Source organism: Lichenostomus cassidix, chromosome 8 (assembly GCF_008360975.1).
Source record: "Lichenostomus cassidix isolate B80296 chromosome 8, HeHo_3.0, whole genome shotgun sequence".
Classification (NCBI taxonomy): domain Eukaryota; kingdom Metazoa; phylum Chordata; class Aves; order Passeriformes; family Meliphagidae; genus Lichenostomus; species Lichenostomus cassidix.
The window spans coordinates 24223010-24240689 of record NC_139489.1 but is presented as its reverse complement, the minus strand read 5'-3'; the positions used below and the strand labels follow the sequence as shown (position 1 = coordinate 24240689).

The 17680-nt window shown below is 53.7% G+C and overlaps 2 protein-coding genes across 3 annotated transcripts; one reads left to right on the top strand and one right to left on the bottom strand.

Annotated features, from left to right (window-relative positions):
• Positions 1-867: 867 nt before the first annotated feature.
• On the bottom strand, positions 868-4364 carry MYOC (myocilin). Of its 2 annotated transcripts, XM_085068489.1 has the most exons (4): positions 3614-4364; positions 3008-3127; positions 2750-2901; positions 868-2620 (listed from the first exon to the last, which is right to left on the bottom strand). In XM_085068489.1, the coding sequence occupies exons 1-4, from the start codon at positions 4098-4100 to the stop codon at positions 2117-2119; spliced, it is 1263 nt and encodes a 420-aa protein (XP_084924615.1). In that variant the 5' UTR covers positions 4101-4364; the 3' UTR covers positions 868-2116. The 2 variants fall into 2 exon arrangements, with proteins under 2 accessions (XP_084924615.1, XP_084924614.1); XM_085068488.1 differs by having other exon boundaries at positions 868-2901.
• A 206-nt stretch (positions 4365-4570) lies between these two features.
• Positions 4571-15696, top strand: VAMP4 (vesicle associated membrane protein 4). Its single transcript, XM_085068466.1, has 7 exons — positions 4571-4851; positions 6213-6259; positions 6544-6594; positions 13069-13169; positions 13701-13780; positions 13965-14016; positions 15010-15696. The coding sequence occupies exons 1-7, from the start codon at positions 4786-4788 to the stop codon at positions 15036-15038; spliced, it is 426 nt and encodes a 141-aa protein (XP_084924592.1). The 5' UTR covers positions 4571-4785; the 3' UTR covers positions 15039-15696.
• The last annotated feature ends 1984 nt before the right edge of the window (positions 15697-17680 follow it).

Here is a 17680-nt window from a genome sequence, read left to right as displayed (position 1 = left end):
AGATCCAGCAACCCCCCTGGGCTCAGGCTGGCTTCTTGCTGGGATGTGGGCAGGGAGGGCTTGTTTTGCCAAAGCCTGTTAAGTAAAGCTATGTATTCAGCACTGTTCAGCTCCAGCCCAGCTTTCTGGAAATCCTGTGTACATTGGCTTGTCTTCCTTTATTTTCCCAGTCAATTAAGAGATGGACTTCGCAGCCTGAAAAGGCCCCAGCGTGGGGAGGGGCGGGAGCTGTCTGCCCTCACTGTCTGGGCTCACCGAGGTGCTGCTGCTCCCCGGGGCTCTGCACAAACCCTGCCTTTCATCCTGGGGCTTGGCTCACACCTCCAGGGACCTGTGGGGTGAAGGGGGGCTCCTGCTTCACCTCCCATCCTGTTTTGGGACAGAAATGCCTTTCTCCCATCCCTGGGGGCAGGTTTGCTGTGCATTGCTTCCTCTGGTTGCTGCCTGCTTTGCCCTCCCTGGCCCCAGCAGACACTTGAGAGCCCCTGCCTGCTCCTGGGTGACCCCCACTGCTTCCCTCACCCACATCTTGCCCTGGCTCCTGGTCTCCCAGCTCTGTGTGTGACAGTGACAGGGGTGTGTTCCTGACCCACCTGGGCTGAGCACTGGGGGCTGGCAGAGCCTTGCGGCAGATCCTGGTGCTGCTGGGAGATCACTGGCCAGGGAGACACCTTCAGTGGCTCAGGTGAGAATCCCAGCCTGGCTCCAGGCCTGCCCAGGAGCAGGAATGAGTCTTTCAGCCTCCTCCCTCCATGTGCTGGGGTCCCACCTACTGCCCACCCTGCAGCTCACCTAACAAATCTTACACATACTTTAAGTCTCACTTTTTACAACCCTCACCTATTTTTCCAAAATAAAGTGCGGGGATGATGGATAAGCCAAATGCTTCATTATGTTATATATGCAAATACACAGTGCTACACTTAAAACAAGAATGTTAGTGTCGGGGACAGCAATGGGTTGAAACATGTTACTGAAAATTCCTGTAGCTGTAGGTGATCATCAGAAGTGTCCCACTGTGTTCTCTGTCCTGTTTCACTGCTCCAATATGTGGCGTATTGCTGTCAGAAGCTGCCTTCCAAATGTGGCATTTTCCTGCCCAAGGCTTTACAGCTGCCCCCACCAGCACCTTCAGCCTGTAGGTGCATCACGAGGGGCACCAACCCACCACACTCCTTGGAAAACAGGCTTGGGAAGACGAGGTGCAAGGCAGCAGTGGTGCTGGGCAATGTTTATCGGGCCAGGACCCTACATGGCCCCTGGCAAACGGGATTGCTGCTGCCCCAAGTGCCAGAGAGTGGGAAAGAAGCTGCCTCCTAGATAAAACAGCATGATTTGGACTGGTGTGGGGAGAGCTGCTGGCCTGGAATGGCCTGTAAAGTTGAAGCACAGGGCTGGGAAGGGCTGGTACTGAGAGGCCAACCCGGCTGCAGGATGCTCTGCCAGCACTCCTCACCCCTGCTCTCTTGGCTGCTTTTTTTCCCCCAATAAAACAAGGCTTGTGCAATGAGTGTCTGTATTCACTGCTGCTTTTGAGCCTACTAGATGACTTTTGGTGGTGGCTGAGCTCCAGGATGCCCCTGGGCACTGGGAGTGTGGGATACCAGTGGAGCTTGTTGGGTGCTCTGCATAGGAGCTCTCCAGGGCTGGAGCCTGGAAACGACAAACCCCGACCCACAGAGGGGATTGCTGCTCTCAGCCAGGAAAAACGTTTATTTTTAGGCAGGAGCCTCCTGGACAGCCCTTCTACCACCTGCCTTGCCCAGCCTCCACCATGCCTGAGCCCTCCCTGCTCCAAATTTGAGGTGGCCAGATGGGGTGCTCTTGGAAGATGCTGGAGCTGCTCAGGGCTGTGTACTGCGATGACCTATCTGAAACCCATCGAGGTGTGGAGACCCATTTCCCTGGCTCTGCCAGGCTCTGGAGCAGCGCTTCGTTTCTCTCTGCTGCACTTGAGCACAACGGGGTGTGGCTGGGCAGCCTGTGGCTCCCACCATCACCCGAGGCTGCCTGAGGTGGCGTTCCTGGCCGTGCCGGGGGAAATGGGGAAGGAAGCAGGGTGCCAAGGCACGCACAAGGGGTCCGGGGCCAGAGCCGGCGCATTCCCGGCCTCGGCTCACGCCCGGGAGAGGCGGACGGGGTAGGTGACCATGTTGAAGCTGTCCCAGGCGAAGAGCTGCCGCTCGGCAGGGTTGTAGTCCAGCATGCTGAGGTAGCGGAAGCGGTTCTCAAAGGGGATGCTGAGAGCCCGGCTGGTGCCGGTGGCAGTGTCGTAGGCAAAGTTGATGGTGGCGTTAGGCGCCGAGTAGCTGCTGACGGTGTAGAGGGTGCCGCAGATGACGAAGGAGTTGGCCACCCCCCGTTTGCGGATGTTGGTCTCCCAGGTCCGACGGATCTCCAGCGTCTCGGGGTCCAGCTTGGAGAGGACGATGGCCCCCCGGGCCTTCTCGGTGCTGTAGATGACCCAGAGCCCCGTCTCATCCACCGCCAGGTCGATGTCGGTGTAGCCCCCCCAGGAGTAGGGGTACTGCCCGTGGTAGCCGGCGCCGGGGATCTCCCTCTCGGCCGTGATGGTCTCTCCCCGCAGGTCGTAGCGGGCCACGGAGCGGGAATGGCGGGGCTGGAAGAAGAGCCCTCCGCGGTAGATGACGGCCCCCGTGCTCTCCAGGGGCCGCGGCAGGATGTGCACCTTGGCGGGGTAGCCCCGGGCCAGCTGCTCGGCCTCCTCGTACTGGAAGAGCTGGCGCACCTCGGTGCCCACGGTGTCCACACGCCAGGTGTTGTCCCGCGTGAAGGGGGGCACGGGCTCGGGGTCCTTCATCCACACGCCGTACTTGCCCGCGATGGAGTCTGCCCGGCCGAAGACCACGGGCTCTCCCACCCACACCAGCTGCCCGCAGCCTGCTCGGGGACAGGACGGGAGAGAGAAGGGTCACCGCCAGCCCCTCGGGAGGGCCAGCGGTCCTGGTGAGCAGCGGGACGTGGGGCCGGCCCGGCGTTCCTGTACCTGAGTCCTCCTTCCCCGGGCGGCCGAGCGCCGTCTCCTCCAGCAGCCGGGACACGGGAACCTCCGTCCTCTCCGACTGCAGCTCCTGGTAGGTGAGGGGCTGCGGCTCCCAGCGCGGCGCTGCAGCGGGGTCAGGCACAGCGTGAGCGGGGGCTAAGACAGTCCCCCTCACCGCCCTCGGGGCGCTCCGTGCGGGCTGTTGCCCCTCAAAGTGCCGATGCCTTGGTGAGGAGCCCAGTGCCCCCTCCCACTGCAGCAGGGCACATCTGTGACCTTCTGAGAGGGACCCTGCTCCGCTGACGCTGTTGCCCCCCCAGGTGTTTCATTCTCCTTGGGGGAAACTCCTAATCCCCCAGATTAGCTCGATCCCCTACATCTCCCCTCTGCTGCGGGGCAGGCGATGGGATGAGGAGGGATGGGGAAGGAGGTATGGGGCAATGGGCTGCGACCCCCCAGCAAGACTGAGCCCATCAGGGTCCCCAAGAGTGGGGGGCAGCAGTGGGTGCACAGAATGGGGGCCGCACAGGGACTTGACCAGTGCGGAGGAGAAGCACCGTGGGGGAGCCGCTGGCAGGGACGCACAGGGGTCCGTGCCCCGGCACTTACCCTTGGCGGGAGCACGCAGCGTGTCCCGGCCGGGCCCCTCTCTGCCAGGGGGGCAGCGGGCGGCCCGCAGCCGGGTGATCTCCTGGGCGCTGCTCTCCAGCCGCCTGCCCAGCTCCTCTTTCTCCCGCTCCAGCCGCCCCTTCTCCTCCTCCAGCCGGGACTTGGCCCGCAGCAGGTCGCCGTACGCAGCCTCCAGGCGGGCGGCCGAGGCCACTTGCTGGGGGTCCCGTGCCCCCGCCGGCCCCGAGCCCCCCATCCCTCGCTCCCGGCTCTCCAGCCGACTCGGGCGGGCGGCGAGGGCGGCCAGCTCGGCGCGCAGCTCGGGCACGCCGCCGGCAGCCTCGGGGCAGGCGGCCTCCACGGGGCTGGCCACCGTGAAGGAGTAGGTGCAGTGCCCGGAGCTGTCATGGGCGCGGCGGAGGAAGGCGGTGTCCGCCCGGCCGCCCAGCGCCACGGACCCCCAGAGCAGCAGCCAGACCCCCAGCATGGCCCCGGCGCCGCCGCTCTGAGCGCGCCGGGCACCGGCACCCACATTTATAGGGGAAGAGGGTCGGGGCGGCGGGGGCGGGCGAGTCGGAGCCTTCCAGATGCCTGCGGGGGCACCGGCACTGCCCCGCTGCCGCTGGCCGGGCTGGGCGAGCGGGGCCGTGTGCCAGGGGTGACGCCGGGGCCCGGGGCGGGCAGACCCGGAGCAGGACCCGCGGGGGACACTCGGAGCCGGAGCCGATCCCGAACCCGGCGGCCCCAGCCCCGCTCCGCCCCGCCGCTCCCGGCCCCGCCCCGCCGCTCCCGGCCCCGCCCCGCCGCTCCCGGCCCCGCCGCTCCCGGCTCCGCCCCGCCGCTCCCGGCCCCGCCCCGCCCCGCCCCGCCGCTCCCGGCCCCGCCCCGCCGCAGAACGGCCCCTCCCCGCTGCCAGGCCACGCCCACTCCCCGGACTTGTCTCCGCCCCCGGCCCGCCCCCCATCGGTAGCTCGGCGCGCGGCGCGGCGGGCGGAGCGCCGAGCGGTCGATGTGACGGCGGACTCTCCGCGGCACCGGCCATTTCCCGCCGGCGCGGCCCGGCCCGCTGAGCGCGGGGACCGCGGGGTGCTGTCCCGGGCCTGCCGGACGCTCCCTGCTCTCCCCTCCAGGCCTCTCCCCCCGGGCACGGAGCCCCGCGGCACGGACCGGCCATGCCTCCCAAATTCAAGCGGCACCTGAACGACGACGAGGTGACGGGCTCGGTGAAGAGCGAGCGGGTGAGTGCTTCCCCTCCGGGGCGCAGCGGGCAGGTGCTAGCCGAGGGATGGCAGTGCTCGATGCCCACGGCAGGGGTTCCTTGGCCGGGTCTCCTTGTGCTGCCGCAGCCTTCAGCCCCGGGGCCCAGGAGCCCGAGCGCTGTGACAGCGACATTCAGTCGGTGAGGGGCTGTCCGAGAGTCACACCTGAGCCATGTGTGTCACACCAGCCTCCTTACGTCTGTTCTGAGAACCTGTTGCAGCTCCTTTAGTCTGCATCCATGGCCGTGAGATGCCGGTGTGCTCTAGTCTCCTGCCCTTCCGCAGAGCCTGGCAGGGAGGGACACGTCCTTGCTCTCCTGCCCACGTTGGCTGAAGCACTCCTATGAAGTCACCCTGTGCGATACAGCTGAATTTTTCTCCTGTCACCACGGTCCCCTCACATTTCAGGCTTTGAATACAGGTCACAGCAGTTGCCTGTTTTGGACAAAGTGGATTTAACCTGCAGTGTTTTTCCTGGGGTCAGGCTGTGCTAAAACTCAGTTTAGGCTGTGGTCGGAGATGCTGCTGCAGCCCACGACAGCTGTCAGCGAGACGAGGAGCCCGTGCTGCCAAGAGCAGTCTGCTCCTCCCTTGAGGGAAGCTGTGGCTGGAACTATTGCATGGTCTGGCAGGTTTGCTTGAGTTGATGGAGCAAATGCGACAGGATGGAAATGTAGGTGAGCTTCAACATCAGAGCATCAGGCTTGCAGGTGGGAGCCCAAATCTGCACATGGGGAAGCAGCAGCTGTTGGTACCCCAAGGACCATCTGCTGGGTCTCTGGGCTCACACCTTTAGTGTGCCACTTCCCTTTCTTGTTTTTGACCCTAAGCAGATGTTACAGGGAGCCCTTTAGATTTAGAAAACTTGTGCTGTCCTGGTATGAGAAATTAACTCCAGTAATGTCTTTGTCCAAAACTTGCAGGCTTCAGTGGTGTTGTGGGGCTGCTCTTAAAGATCAACTCATGGGGTATAGTGGATCAGCAAAGGGGAGCCTGGGGGAGCCTTTAAAAGGGCAAAGCAGAAGCTGCTAGGCCATTCTGCCCTCCAGCCTAGGGAACCCAATGTGTTCCCTTGTGGTCATCCCTCTTGCATCTGCTACCATCAGATGGTGAGGAGACCATGTCCTGCAAATCTGGAGTGGATCTGATTTCCCATGTGGATGGGATAGCCTAGGGTGGCTGTAGGCGATGCTGATGTTTTTGGGTACAGGGCTGGAATTGTCCCTTGAGCAGAGAGGGCCTCCCTGCAGTCAGAAGATGCTGATTGCATAGTAAGAGCTGGAAATGTATGTGTGAAATGGTGGTTACTTATTGATGAGATGGTTTTTCTGTGTTTGCAGAGGAATCTGTTGGAGGAAGACTCGGATGAAGAGGAAGACTTTTTCTTGTGAGTTGGAGTGCCTGCAGCTCTGAGACTGGGAATCAAAACATTTGATTCCTTTGGGATGATCTTCCAGAGCCTTGGCTGTGAGCATGAATTAATAGGTGTGGCCTTTTGTAAGAGTGGGATGGATGTCCCACATATCCTAAGACACGGGAGGGACTGATGGGAGGTATGAAAGCAATCCTCCATGCATGAGGCGTTGGTTCTCTCCTGTGTATTGTTTGAGTGTGATTTAAAAACATGTTTTCATTGTTCCTCCTGTCCTGATTGCTCTCTTTTGCCTGCAGGAGGGGGCCTTCTGGACCCAGGTTTGGACCCAGGAATGACAAGATCAGGCAGTAAGTTGTTGTTCTTCAGTGTCACACAGATAATAATGTATTCTGGCATTGTGAGCTCCTGCTGCTGTCTTATCAGAGTATTTCTGTGTAGCTCTTAATATGAACATTCCTGGTCCTTGTTTTCTTCTGGTTGACATGTCCTACCCCACCTGTCCACAGCTAAAGGAAATCTCAGGTTTGATGCAAGCTGTCAAGAAATTGTTTGTTGAGAGATACGACAGGATAAGATTATATCACAGTAGCTTACTGGAGTTTCTGAAGCCCTTGCTGTGTTCTGGTGGTGAACTGTTCCATGCTTTTGTGCGACTCTTTTTCTAGAGCATTAACCCTGAATTTTAATCTTTGTCAGTGCCAATGTGTATTGTTTTGAGGCTTTTTTACTTCATCCTGTAACATGATCCTCAATATTTCAAGAAAGCAATTGGTCAGGAGCATACCAGGACCAGCAACTGGTCCTCTGGCAGCTTCTTCTCCAGATAAAAACCTGATATAGGTGACCTGGAAATGAGCAATGACTCACTGGGGTCAAAGCAGCTGGAAAACAGGAAACCATTACAGCTGGGGGAGGAGTAGGGCAAGAAGGAGGGAGTGGACACTGGATCCTTCTACCATCGAGTCATTTCCTGGATGATGCTTGTTCAGGGCTCCAGTTTTTCTAGTCCTTTCTTGTGAGGGTTGTGGTGGTGGTACTTAATCAAAGGCATGTGGATCCTCACAGACCCCTGGTTTGTGATTCCCTGTCTTTGCTGATCTCTATGGAGCAGGATGGAGATCTGTGTGGGGACTGCTGCCCGGGCATTATTGACACTGGGTCTTGTTTGCAGCCTGAGTGTGGGTCTTGGTTAGGGATTTTTTCCATGCCAGGAAGAAGCCAGCACAGCTCTGGGATGACTCACTGCCATCATCAGCATTGGGCTGTGCTTGCCCACGTGCCTTGAGGAGCCAAGGGCACTTGATTTGCACAATAGGCAGAGGGCAGGTGGCTTCACCCTGAGTTTTCAGGACTTCTCTGTTCTCTTCGGAGTGTGAGGATGATGTTGGTAGAGATGAGCTGCTCCTTGGAGTAAGCCAGTGTGGATAGAGCCTTCATTCTAGGGCATGGCCAGGCTGATCTGGAATGAATGAGAAAGCTGACAATTTGGTTTATGAGTGGGGTCTCACCCCCATGAAAAGGGTGGAGAGGGGGTAATGTCTACCTGTTCATCCTCCTTTGCTGGAAAACAACTACAGTGTCACTGTGTTCTCTGTTGGTGGGAAAAAACAGGAGCTCTTCTCCTCCCACTGTCTTGGCCTGGCAGAAGGGAGCAGGGGCTTAGGTAGAGGATGGCACTGTACCTGTGCAAAGGAACAATAGTGAAAGAAGCATTTAGCCAGAAGCTGGTGGGTCCATAGGTGTGATGTGACTAATGACCCACACACATGAGGCTTGCCCATTGCCAGAGATTGCCTGGATATAATGGATATGTGGCATGGAATGTGTCTCTTGGGATATAAGTGGCTACATTTATGTACTATCTAGAGCATCTATTACAAAACAATTTATTTTCTGCTCTCATCAATGTTGATTGCTTTGTTTAATAAGCACTTACACCATGCAGTCATCACTTCTTCTCATGGAACTCATCATGAAGTTTCTGATCAGTTCAACCCTTCTGCTGGAGGGATCAATGCCTGGTCTGATAAAGAGTCAGTTCTCTCTGTTTCAAAAAAGAAATAGTTTGGTTGCTGCTGAAAAATTGTAAGGAAAAGACATTTTAAGGAGGACTTTGAGCATTTGGAGAGCTGAGGCATAGCTGGGCAAAGCTGGAGAGGCCATGGCAGTACAGGGCTGGAGGAATGGGGTGTGAAGATGGGTGTAAAAGGAAATTGGATGGAGGATTGGGTAGAGGAAAAAGTGATGGTATTCTGGGAGCAAAGGTGTGGAATATGTAAACGTGAGGGGCAAGGCTGGAAAGTTTTCCTAGTTGTCCTTGGCAGGAAAGGGGAGTAGATTGGGTCAGGGTGGAGTTTGGCGGCAGAGACCCTCAAGGCTGGCTGAGCTGTGGGAAACACTGCAAACCGTGTAGGGAAAAGAGGTGAGTTACAGTCAGCAATGGTGACAGGAGGAAGTGTCAGTCCCCTTCAAGCTGTGCTTTGTCCCGGTGTGTCTGGAGGCCACATGGGGTCCCTCTGGCTCCCTTTGAGACCTCTTGTCCCTAGGGTGGGCTGGAGTTGAGAGGTAGCTTCTAAAGGGCTTTTATCCTTTTCCCCAAAGTTACGAAGAACTTGGGAGAGAAGTAAGAGAGAGCTGATCTCCTTTCTCTGCCTTTGCTTCCGGGATTTGGGAGAAGTCTTGAATGCATGCATGACAACATTTTCAAGGGAAGGTGGGATGTTTGTCTTCCACCTGGATTTCTTTTATTTTGAAAAGAAACCTCTCATCACAGACCATCTTTTCAAAAATTCTGCTAAAATCAGCAGCCCCTTTTCTGTGCTGCTTGACTCACTTCACTGCTGATGTTTGTGCTTTCAGGGAACTGTGCTGTTGTGTTCCTGCTTGTGCTGGTGATGAGGCTCAGCATAGTGCTGGGGTTCCCAAGGAGCCTCTTGGTCTCTGTGAATCCCCTGTTGTGCTGCTTTGGGTGGTCAGCATTCCCAGCCCTAGGGCTTGGCCCCAGTGGTTCTGTCTGGCTGCAGGCTGTGAGGAGGAGGAAGGTTTGTGGAATGGTTTAAACTCCCGAGGCAAGAGCTGACTGCAGCTTCCCAGGGCTCATCGCAGGTGTCTGGTTGTGCAGTGAACCCCAACCACAGTCCAGGCTTTTATCTGAAGGTGGTACCAAGACCATGTTGACAGGCATCAGTGTTGGATATAATCCTTTCAATGACTGAAAGGCTTCAGGGAAGCATAGACTGCTGTTTTCCTCACAGCTGGGACAAAACAGCAACTTAAATCCAGGGATCCGTGGCATGGTTCAGCAGCATTACCCCATTGTTGAGTACAGCAGGGCTCTCTGCAGAGAGCTGTGCCTCGGGGAGCGCTGGCCTCCTGCCTCTGTACCCTCCATCTGCCTTGGCTCTCCGTCCTGTTCCCTCTTCCCTGGGTGACTGCCACAACGAGGGGTGTTTGGGTGTAATTTGCACCAAAATACACACTATTAATATCACTGGGGTGGAAAACTGGAGTGTGTCATGCTGGCTGTAAACAGCCAGCTTGGAGACAAGCAGCAGCCTTGGGCAGCACAGCCCATGGTGTGTACATGGCCTGTTTACAGTGTCTGGAGAATGTAGCACTGTTGTGAGCTCAACACCCTGACCAGGCCAGGCAGGTTTTCAGAACCTAACCCAGTGTGGCCAAAATTGAAAGGCTTATTCCTCCTACTCTGGAACAGCAAAGCACAAGAAGAGTCTAAAGCAAGCTGAGTGTCATTGGATCTTGTTGCTTTGGTGGTGTGTGCTTGCTGTCCTTGTTGAAAGCATCAGCCTTGCCGTAATTAGTAAGAAGGAGGGTCACGGGAGACATATTTAGTGCTTTTGTCTTGCTCTCTTTCCTGGCAGGTATTTATTCCACTTTATTTCTCTTGGAAATCTGGCAGGAGTAAAGCACATGAAGTGTGTGTGTCAAAAGCCCGTAGCTTCCCAACAGGAAATACGCTTCATATTAGAGGACTCATTCCCTCTTGCCAAATAAAACAAGAAAATATTTTCTTCTTGATGTGACTTGAGTTTCCTACTTCAAGCATGCCAGACTAGTGGGAATTTTTGAATTTGTTCTGCAACTGCTGGGCTAATGCATAGGCTGGGCATTTTTCAGCCCCCTCCTGGAGAGACATCAGTGAAGCAGTGAAGGGTGAAAGAGAGCAGAAAGCAAGAGCTGGCTTAAGATCTGGTTAAGGCACTGTGTGCAGGTCTGAATTTCCTTGGCTTGGCCTCTTCCTTCCTGTTTTTTGCTTTGTTTTGTTTTGGTTTTTCCCCAGGTTTCTGTTTTACATCAGATGCCAAAAGGTATTGATTGGGCTTCCCAAATACATTTGTTCCATGTGAATTCAACACATCAGCATTTGTGGGAGTTTATAAGCCTTGATTTCTTTGTGCCTGCATTCCTCATCTGTGAAATGTTGTGTTCTCTTGGGGACAGCTAACAGCCTACCCTGGGTTTGGGCAGGTAGCAAGAGCCCTCAGCATTTTCCAGCAGCTCAAGTGAGAAGAGACAGGATGCTGAGATGCAGCTTGGGCAGTAAGGGTCTGTGCTCCATAGGTCTCCCCCAAATGCTGGTAATTCACCACAGCAGTTTCAAGTTACACACCAGCCCCTTTTGCCTCCAACATTTTGGGGTGTCCCAGGACTGCAGCAGCACCCCTTAAGGCTCTGACCTGCACTGGCAGGGATACAGGTGGTGTTGAATTGGTTTGCATGTTCCTAGATGCACTGTTACCTTGCGTGCTCCCGCTTGTTAGTTGTACCAGGATAACTTGATTACAAATCTGTTGTGGGAGGAAATCTCTCTATTTTCAAGCCAGTAAATGATTTTAGAAACATTGACATACTGCAAATGTAGACTTCTGCGTGTGAAGCCGATGTTTGAGGGCTTAGAGATTTTGCCAAGTTGGCTCATCTGGGGTAGCAGATGTTTGTGCTTTTCCTCTCTCCCCAAGCTGTAGCTGTGTTGCTGGCAGCTCCAAGCTGGGACTTGTTGTGCCAAGGTAAGGAAACCCCCTCACAGAACATGCCTCCTTCTCACCCACTGCCCCAGGGATGGCCCACAGAGCTGTGTGTCCTACATGGGGTGGACACTTTGCTCCACAGGGCACTGCCATGTGTTTCCTGGGCAGCAGCTCCCTGCATCGTCTGAGCTTTCCCAACAGCAACAGCTCTGCAACTCGCCTCGTACTTTGTAAAACAAACAGTGGATTAGAACAGCCTCCTGGGCACAGGGCAGGTTCCTGCTGAGAGGTCTTTGGGGATTATCTGTGCCCTTCCCCTCCAGATAAGGAGCTCCTGGCAGCCAGCTGCTGTCAGTGTGGAAGGCAGGAGCTGCCACCACACGGTGTAGGTGGGCTCAGAGAGATGCTGCCCCCACAGACTGTGATGCAGCACAGAGAAGGCAGGTCCTGTTCTCTGGTGTCCTAAATAAAGCAAATTTTTATATGTGCTGCTGGAGTCCAGCATGTACCATATCACAGCTGTTGACTCAGAAATTGGTTTCAGAGGAGTTGCCTGGCTCTTCCGGCTCTGGAAGCCACAGTGCAGTGGTGCTACAGAGCTCAACCTGAAAGGCTAAGATGGGAAACCCCTTCATATTTAGAGATGTGGAACTCTTCCTAAAGCTTTTTGGGGAGAAAAATGCCTTTTAATGACTGTTCTCCCCTGTATTTGGAACAGTAAGTAAACGTAAGCAAGTGATGTGACCCCTATGGCTTGTTGCAGCTGCTCCTCATCAGCACAAGTGTCTGCTTGTGAGAGGCACGTAGCTGGTAGGAGAAATAGGTCAGTGTGTACCTATGTCTCTAATTAATGAATGAATTAATTAAAGGCATGGTGGCTAGGACAGAGCCCTATTCCTGGTTCTGCAGTGCCCCATTGACTGGCCTGGAGTATGTGTTGGCCCCAGTTTTGTGGGCCATGGGAGAGGATATGCTGTTTCTGTTTGGAGCTATTTCTGGTTCATTGCCTCCAACATCCTGCTGTTGCCGTTGACTTTTGGGAACGGTATGTCTCAAACAATTGATTGTTATCCCCTGGGCCTCAAGAAAATTCTTATTTCTATCTCCAGGAAAATAAACGTGTATTAGCTCCAAAATATAAACCAGAATGGAGCAGTACTTTTCCACCAGGAAAATTTTTCTCTCTTGCCAGTGTAGTTTTTTTTCTGGAGTGAATAAATACATTTTTAATAACCCTACGGGTGTGATTTAGGCTACTGTTCACTGAAGACTACCCACAGAGTTGCGTAAGCTGTGAGAAGATGAATTATAACTTGGTTTAGTTCATATCAGACATTTCTTTGCTGTCGTCTTGATGCCCTGGCAGAGTGGGTTTAATTTAGCAACTCAGTTCCTGGAGGAGGGAACTTGATTTGATTTCTTCCCAAGTTATTGAGCAAAGATGTAGTGCGGGGTTCTATGAAATACAGAAAGATAAAGTACAGCTTTTATACTTTTTTTTTCCCCTTTGTGAGCTCTTCTGTAGCAGAGGTGTCCACCAACAGCAATCAGTGCCTTTTCATACTGCATTTGTGTATTAAAGGTATTAGAGAGGGTGTCCCACTTCTGCCAACTTCCCAGTGCTCTCTCTGAGCCCCTTGTGTTCCCTTGCCCGTGCCAGGATTGCTGGAGATCCACCCCATGCAATGCCATGCCTCTGGCTTTCTCTGCATCCCATCAACCTCTTTCCACTGTTGTGCCCTTTCAGTTTTGTGGATGAGCTCTCAGATCCCACCAGGCTAGGCAGCTCTGGTGCTCACCTCTGCCTCTCACACTGCCTTTGCTCTGCCCCAGTGTACAGAACCAGGTGGATGAAGTCATTGATGTTATGCAGGAGAACATCACCAAGGTGATCGAAAGAGGCGAGCGGCTGGATGACCTGCAGGATAAATCAGGTGGGATATGAAACACAGCTCTGCTGGCCTGATCCCCTCAGCTTTTCCTGGCTGCTGGGCCAGGTTACCTGGTTCAGTTCAGAAGGCACCTAATGACAGACCTGGGCTTATATTTCTGTCCTTCCTGGGAGTGGTGTTGCTCAGCCTTGGGCTGCAGATGTGACTTTCTGCTGACTCTCCATTTTCACCAGCTGCCCTGTGCAGAGGCACTTGGAGGTGTCTGGGTGCTGGGATCTAGTTGGTTCTTCAAGCAGAGATAGATTTATCTGTCTCCTGGTGCTATCCACTGGCTTGCAGAGCAAGTTCCTGTCCTCAGAGGGCAGCCAGTACAAAGGGAGCACAGTGGGACTTGTCTGTGTGCTCTGGTGAAGGGTGTAACATTGACCCTGCTGCGGCTTTGGTGAATCATGATGTGGTTGGGTCTTTTCCCCTAATGCTGAGTCTATTGCGTAAAACTCAATGGAGTTAGAACAAGTGGGTGCTCTGACTCTGTGTGCACCACTGAATTGACTCTTTTCGTTCCTTTAATAGACAGTTTGTCAGACAATGCAGCAGCTTTTAGCAAAAGAGCCAAGCATCTCCGGAGACAGATGTGGTGGCGAGACTGTAAGGTGAGCAAGAAGGGGAACAGGCAGGGCTGGGTTTGTGTAAGGGTGGTTACCTGCCTGCCCCTGGGAAGGCATGGAGAAGCTCTGCTTCCTAGCTGAAAAGATGCTAGGAGGCAAAGGCCTCCTTTCAGATTGAAGCAGCTACCCCTGGCACCCTGTGTAACATGCCTGTGTGTTCCTCTTGCAGATGAAGGCGATCATAGCAATGGTGGTGGTCATTCTCCTGCTTGTGATCATTGGTGAGTAGATCCAGATCATTCCATCCATGTCTGGCATGGAAATATTTGTGGCACTCCATGGTATTGTTGTCCCTGGGGGAGACCACCTGAGTCATTCCATGGGCTCCACTCTGCCTTAAGGCATCATAAGGGTGCCTGTAGAGCACTGTGCTCCCTTTCTGCACAGGCTTAAGGGTGCATGCAGAGGAGCAGGCTCAAACCAAGTCCTGCTGACTCTTGGCAGTGCCCTGCCGACCTTCTGTTGATCCAGGGTTGGCACTGACTGATCCTAAGGCTGGTGGGAGTAAATGGGAAAGTTCCAGTCTAGAGCAATGTCTTACAAAAGCACCTCTACGTGTATCAGGCACCCTGCAATGAGCCTGCTTTTGACAAATGCTCTTCCCCAAAGTTGATGGGCTGCTTGATGTCCATCAAGGAGCTGTTGTGGCTTTGCAATTGGTCCCTTCCCCTGCCCTCTGCCATTCCTGGAACTTCCCACAGCAGATGTCACTGCTTTTTGTACCAAACAGCTCACAATGACCAGAGCATGTTTCTTCCAGGCAGAAATAATTCATCCCTCTGCCTGCAGAATGACATGCTCCAGGGATCCAGGCAGCCCAGCATGGGAGTGCAGCTCTTCTGTGCCACTGGGTCTGGAGGGTTTTCCTCCCACTGAAGTGTCCCGGGGCAGCTCTGTAATTGTTCTTGTTCCTTTAGCAAAGCCCTTGTAGCCTGTTGTCCTTCTGACACAGCCTGCAGTGAGAGAGGCAGAGCTGGCAGCAGGGTTGAGAGAGAGACTGATGGAAAATCCCATCTGGTTTAGTTTTGGGAAGCTGGAAGGAGATGAAGGTAGCAGGATATGTTGTCTAGCATGTGTGCAGACAGCAGATTGCTTTAGCTTGAGGCTGGGACCACACTTGCTCTTAACTGCTGGGTGTTTGTCACTACAGAAGTGGGGGTACTCCTTGGCAGGGATGGGTGTGTGATGAGAGCTTCTTTCTTTGTGTTTTCCAGTCCCCATTGTCCTGAAGTACCGTTCCTGACGGGGCAGCTGGAGGCTTCAGTGGAGCTGCCTCTGGGATAACCAAACTGCTGTGTAATTTAAGTGAGATATCTGTATATAGCTTTGAAGTTGTTTTTTTCTCCTGGGAGCAGGAGGTGGTGGCAAGCAGCCAGTTCTAACCAAGCGTTTTAAGAACTACCAAGCAACCCTTTTCCAGTCGAGTAACTGTTCCTGCTGTCAGACTATTTTTTTTTATAACACAAGATTCAGATCCCAAACCGCCTGTTTTGTGGATTTCTGGGTCTCTGGTTTGGAACTGGTTACTTGCTACTACAGTCTATCTGTATATATGGTTGAGTTGTAATATTAATAATAATAATATGGTTTGAGCAGCTCCCTAATGCCTGCTGTGTAAGGCAGAGGGGACTCTGTCCTTGAATCAGAGAAAAGGAGGGGATGAATGTCTGAAGAGAAACATACCAGTATATTATAGGGAATTGATTCTGTTGTGGACAACTGCAAGGGTGTTTTTTTTCTCTTGTTCAAAAACAAAAAAAAGAGAAGAGAAAAAATGAAATTAGGTTTTACAATCCAGAAGACTTTCTGTCCTGCCATGGGAATGCACAAGCTCAGTGTTTTCAGTATTGCTGCTTACAGCTGTGACTAAAGACATTCCAGTAAACCTATTTTTGACTGTACATGTGGAGTTTCTGCACGTCTTTATAAAGTTTTGGAGGACATTCAGGGCTCTCCAGTGCTGGGAGTCCCTGGGAATGGGCCATTTCTGTGTTTTCTTGACCAAAAGCAAGACGTGTGTGTAAAGCCCAGCAAGTAGCCTGATTATATAAAGATACAGCAGGAGAAGCACAATTCTCCTGACACCAATCCACAGTGTACAAGCCCACTTCATACTCAGATGATGATGATGTGGTGGTTGTGGTCCTGAATGCCAGCCCATTTTCCTTCCTTGTGATCCAGTGGGGTGGGGATTATTCCCAGACATGGGTGCTAGGGTGCTGAGGGAGCTGTAGGGATCCCGTGCTGGAATGAATAGGAACTGAGCTCCTCTGTCCATGGGTGGGACTGTGGTGTTTTGGCTGTTTCCAGCCTTGGTCTCAAGTGCTGGTGGCATTTCTGACAGCCCTTTATTTTGGGACCCTTCTTCTTTCAAGCCCTGAGCCTGGCACTTTAGCTGAGCCAAGCTCTTCTGGTTCTCTTTTTGGTCTTTTCTGAGGAGAGAAGCGCTGTCCTGCTTAGCATGTGTATGAAATAACAGTGGAGAGGGGAAATGGTGCCCCAGAGAACTGCCAGTGCCATGTCCCAGCTTCCTCTTCTGACCCTGCCCCCAGGACCTTGTAGTTTCCACCTGAATGCTGCCCCATGCAGAGAAGGGGATTAGGAGTGAGCACAGCAGGCTGGAGGGTTGGATGTGGTTACAAGCTCCCTTGCCCAGCTGGAATATAAATCGAACTCTTCCCCTCTTGAGACCTGATCTCTCCAGGTGGGAATCAGAAAGCCAAGCTGGGTTTTTCCTCCTGAAGTATAAGCTGTTTTTAATATCCATACACTCAGTGGAAGGGACAAAAATCATTCTGCCTGTGCCTTTGGCTACTCTGTGCCTGCAAGGGATCAACAAGGCAGATGAAGAGGGACTGTGTCTGTCTCCAGGGGGGCTGCAGATCTTGCTGAGCTGTTTGGTACCGTGTCCTGCCAACTGGAAAGTGAGTTAATTCACTCCTGCTGCTGGAGAACCCTGCCAGTGCCTTTGCTGCTGCTGCCACCCACAGCAGGACCTGGGTGCCACAGGAGTGTGTGAGGACTTCGGATCCCTGCTGGCACCAGGTCTGAGCAAGAGAAGCAGTTTTGAAGTTGCTTGCTGGAGGCAAAGCCTGGCTTTAATGCTGGGCTGAGGGCTTTGGAAGGTGGGTGGCAGGATGAAGTCTGGACCAAGCCCACCCCAGGGAGCAGGCTCTTGCCCTGGGAAAGCTGGAATTCCTCAACATTGATGGAGGGATTTTGCAGCATTCCCAGGAGGTTGGGGTGCAAATCGTTGTACTCAGAGTGCAGGGCAGGGAAAGCTGCCACAACCACAGCTATCAGTGCACTGCCCTGAGTTGCCAGAATTGGGTGTTGATCAGTTTGGGGTTTGAGTCATTCAGTGCTGGGGCTGTCCTGAGCACAGACCTTCCCAAGGAACAGCTCTGGCTGTAAGAGGCACCACCAGCTGCAAACCAACAGTCCTGGTCAGAAACCTCACAGTAATAGAATTTACTAAGGAAATTTTACAGATGGCTTTTTTTCCCCCACAAGGCTGGAAAGACCATTACAAATGTCTGGTCTTGGGGTGGTACAGAGCAGGCCTCTATATATATTCCTTTGATACTGTGGTTTTATATTACAGCCTGTGCTGTCCCACCCTGGACTGGTGGCAGGGAGAAGTGCAGTCAGCAGAAAGGGGTGTTGTTTCCAGCAGCGTCTGCATGCTTGGGGATTGGTTTTCACTCAGGAGATGTTATGAAGGAGATTCTACAACAAAAACAACTCCTTCACCCAAGCTTTGGGTCTGTTTTACCCATTCCTGCATTGTGCAGGAATCCATCAGCTGCTGTTTTCCACATGATTGCTTTTGTACAGGGAATGGCATCTTCTGGCTGTAGTGGTGCATTCCTCCTCCCGGGATTG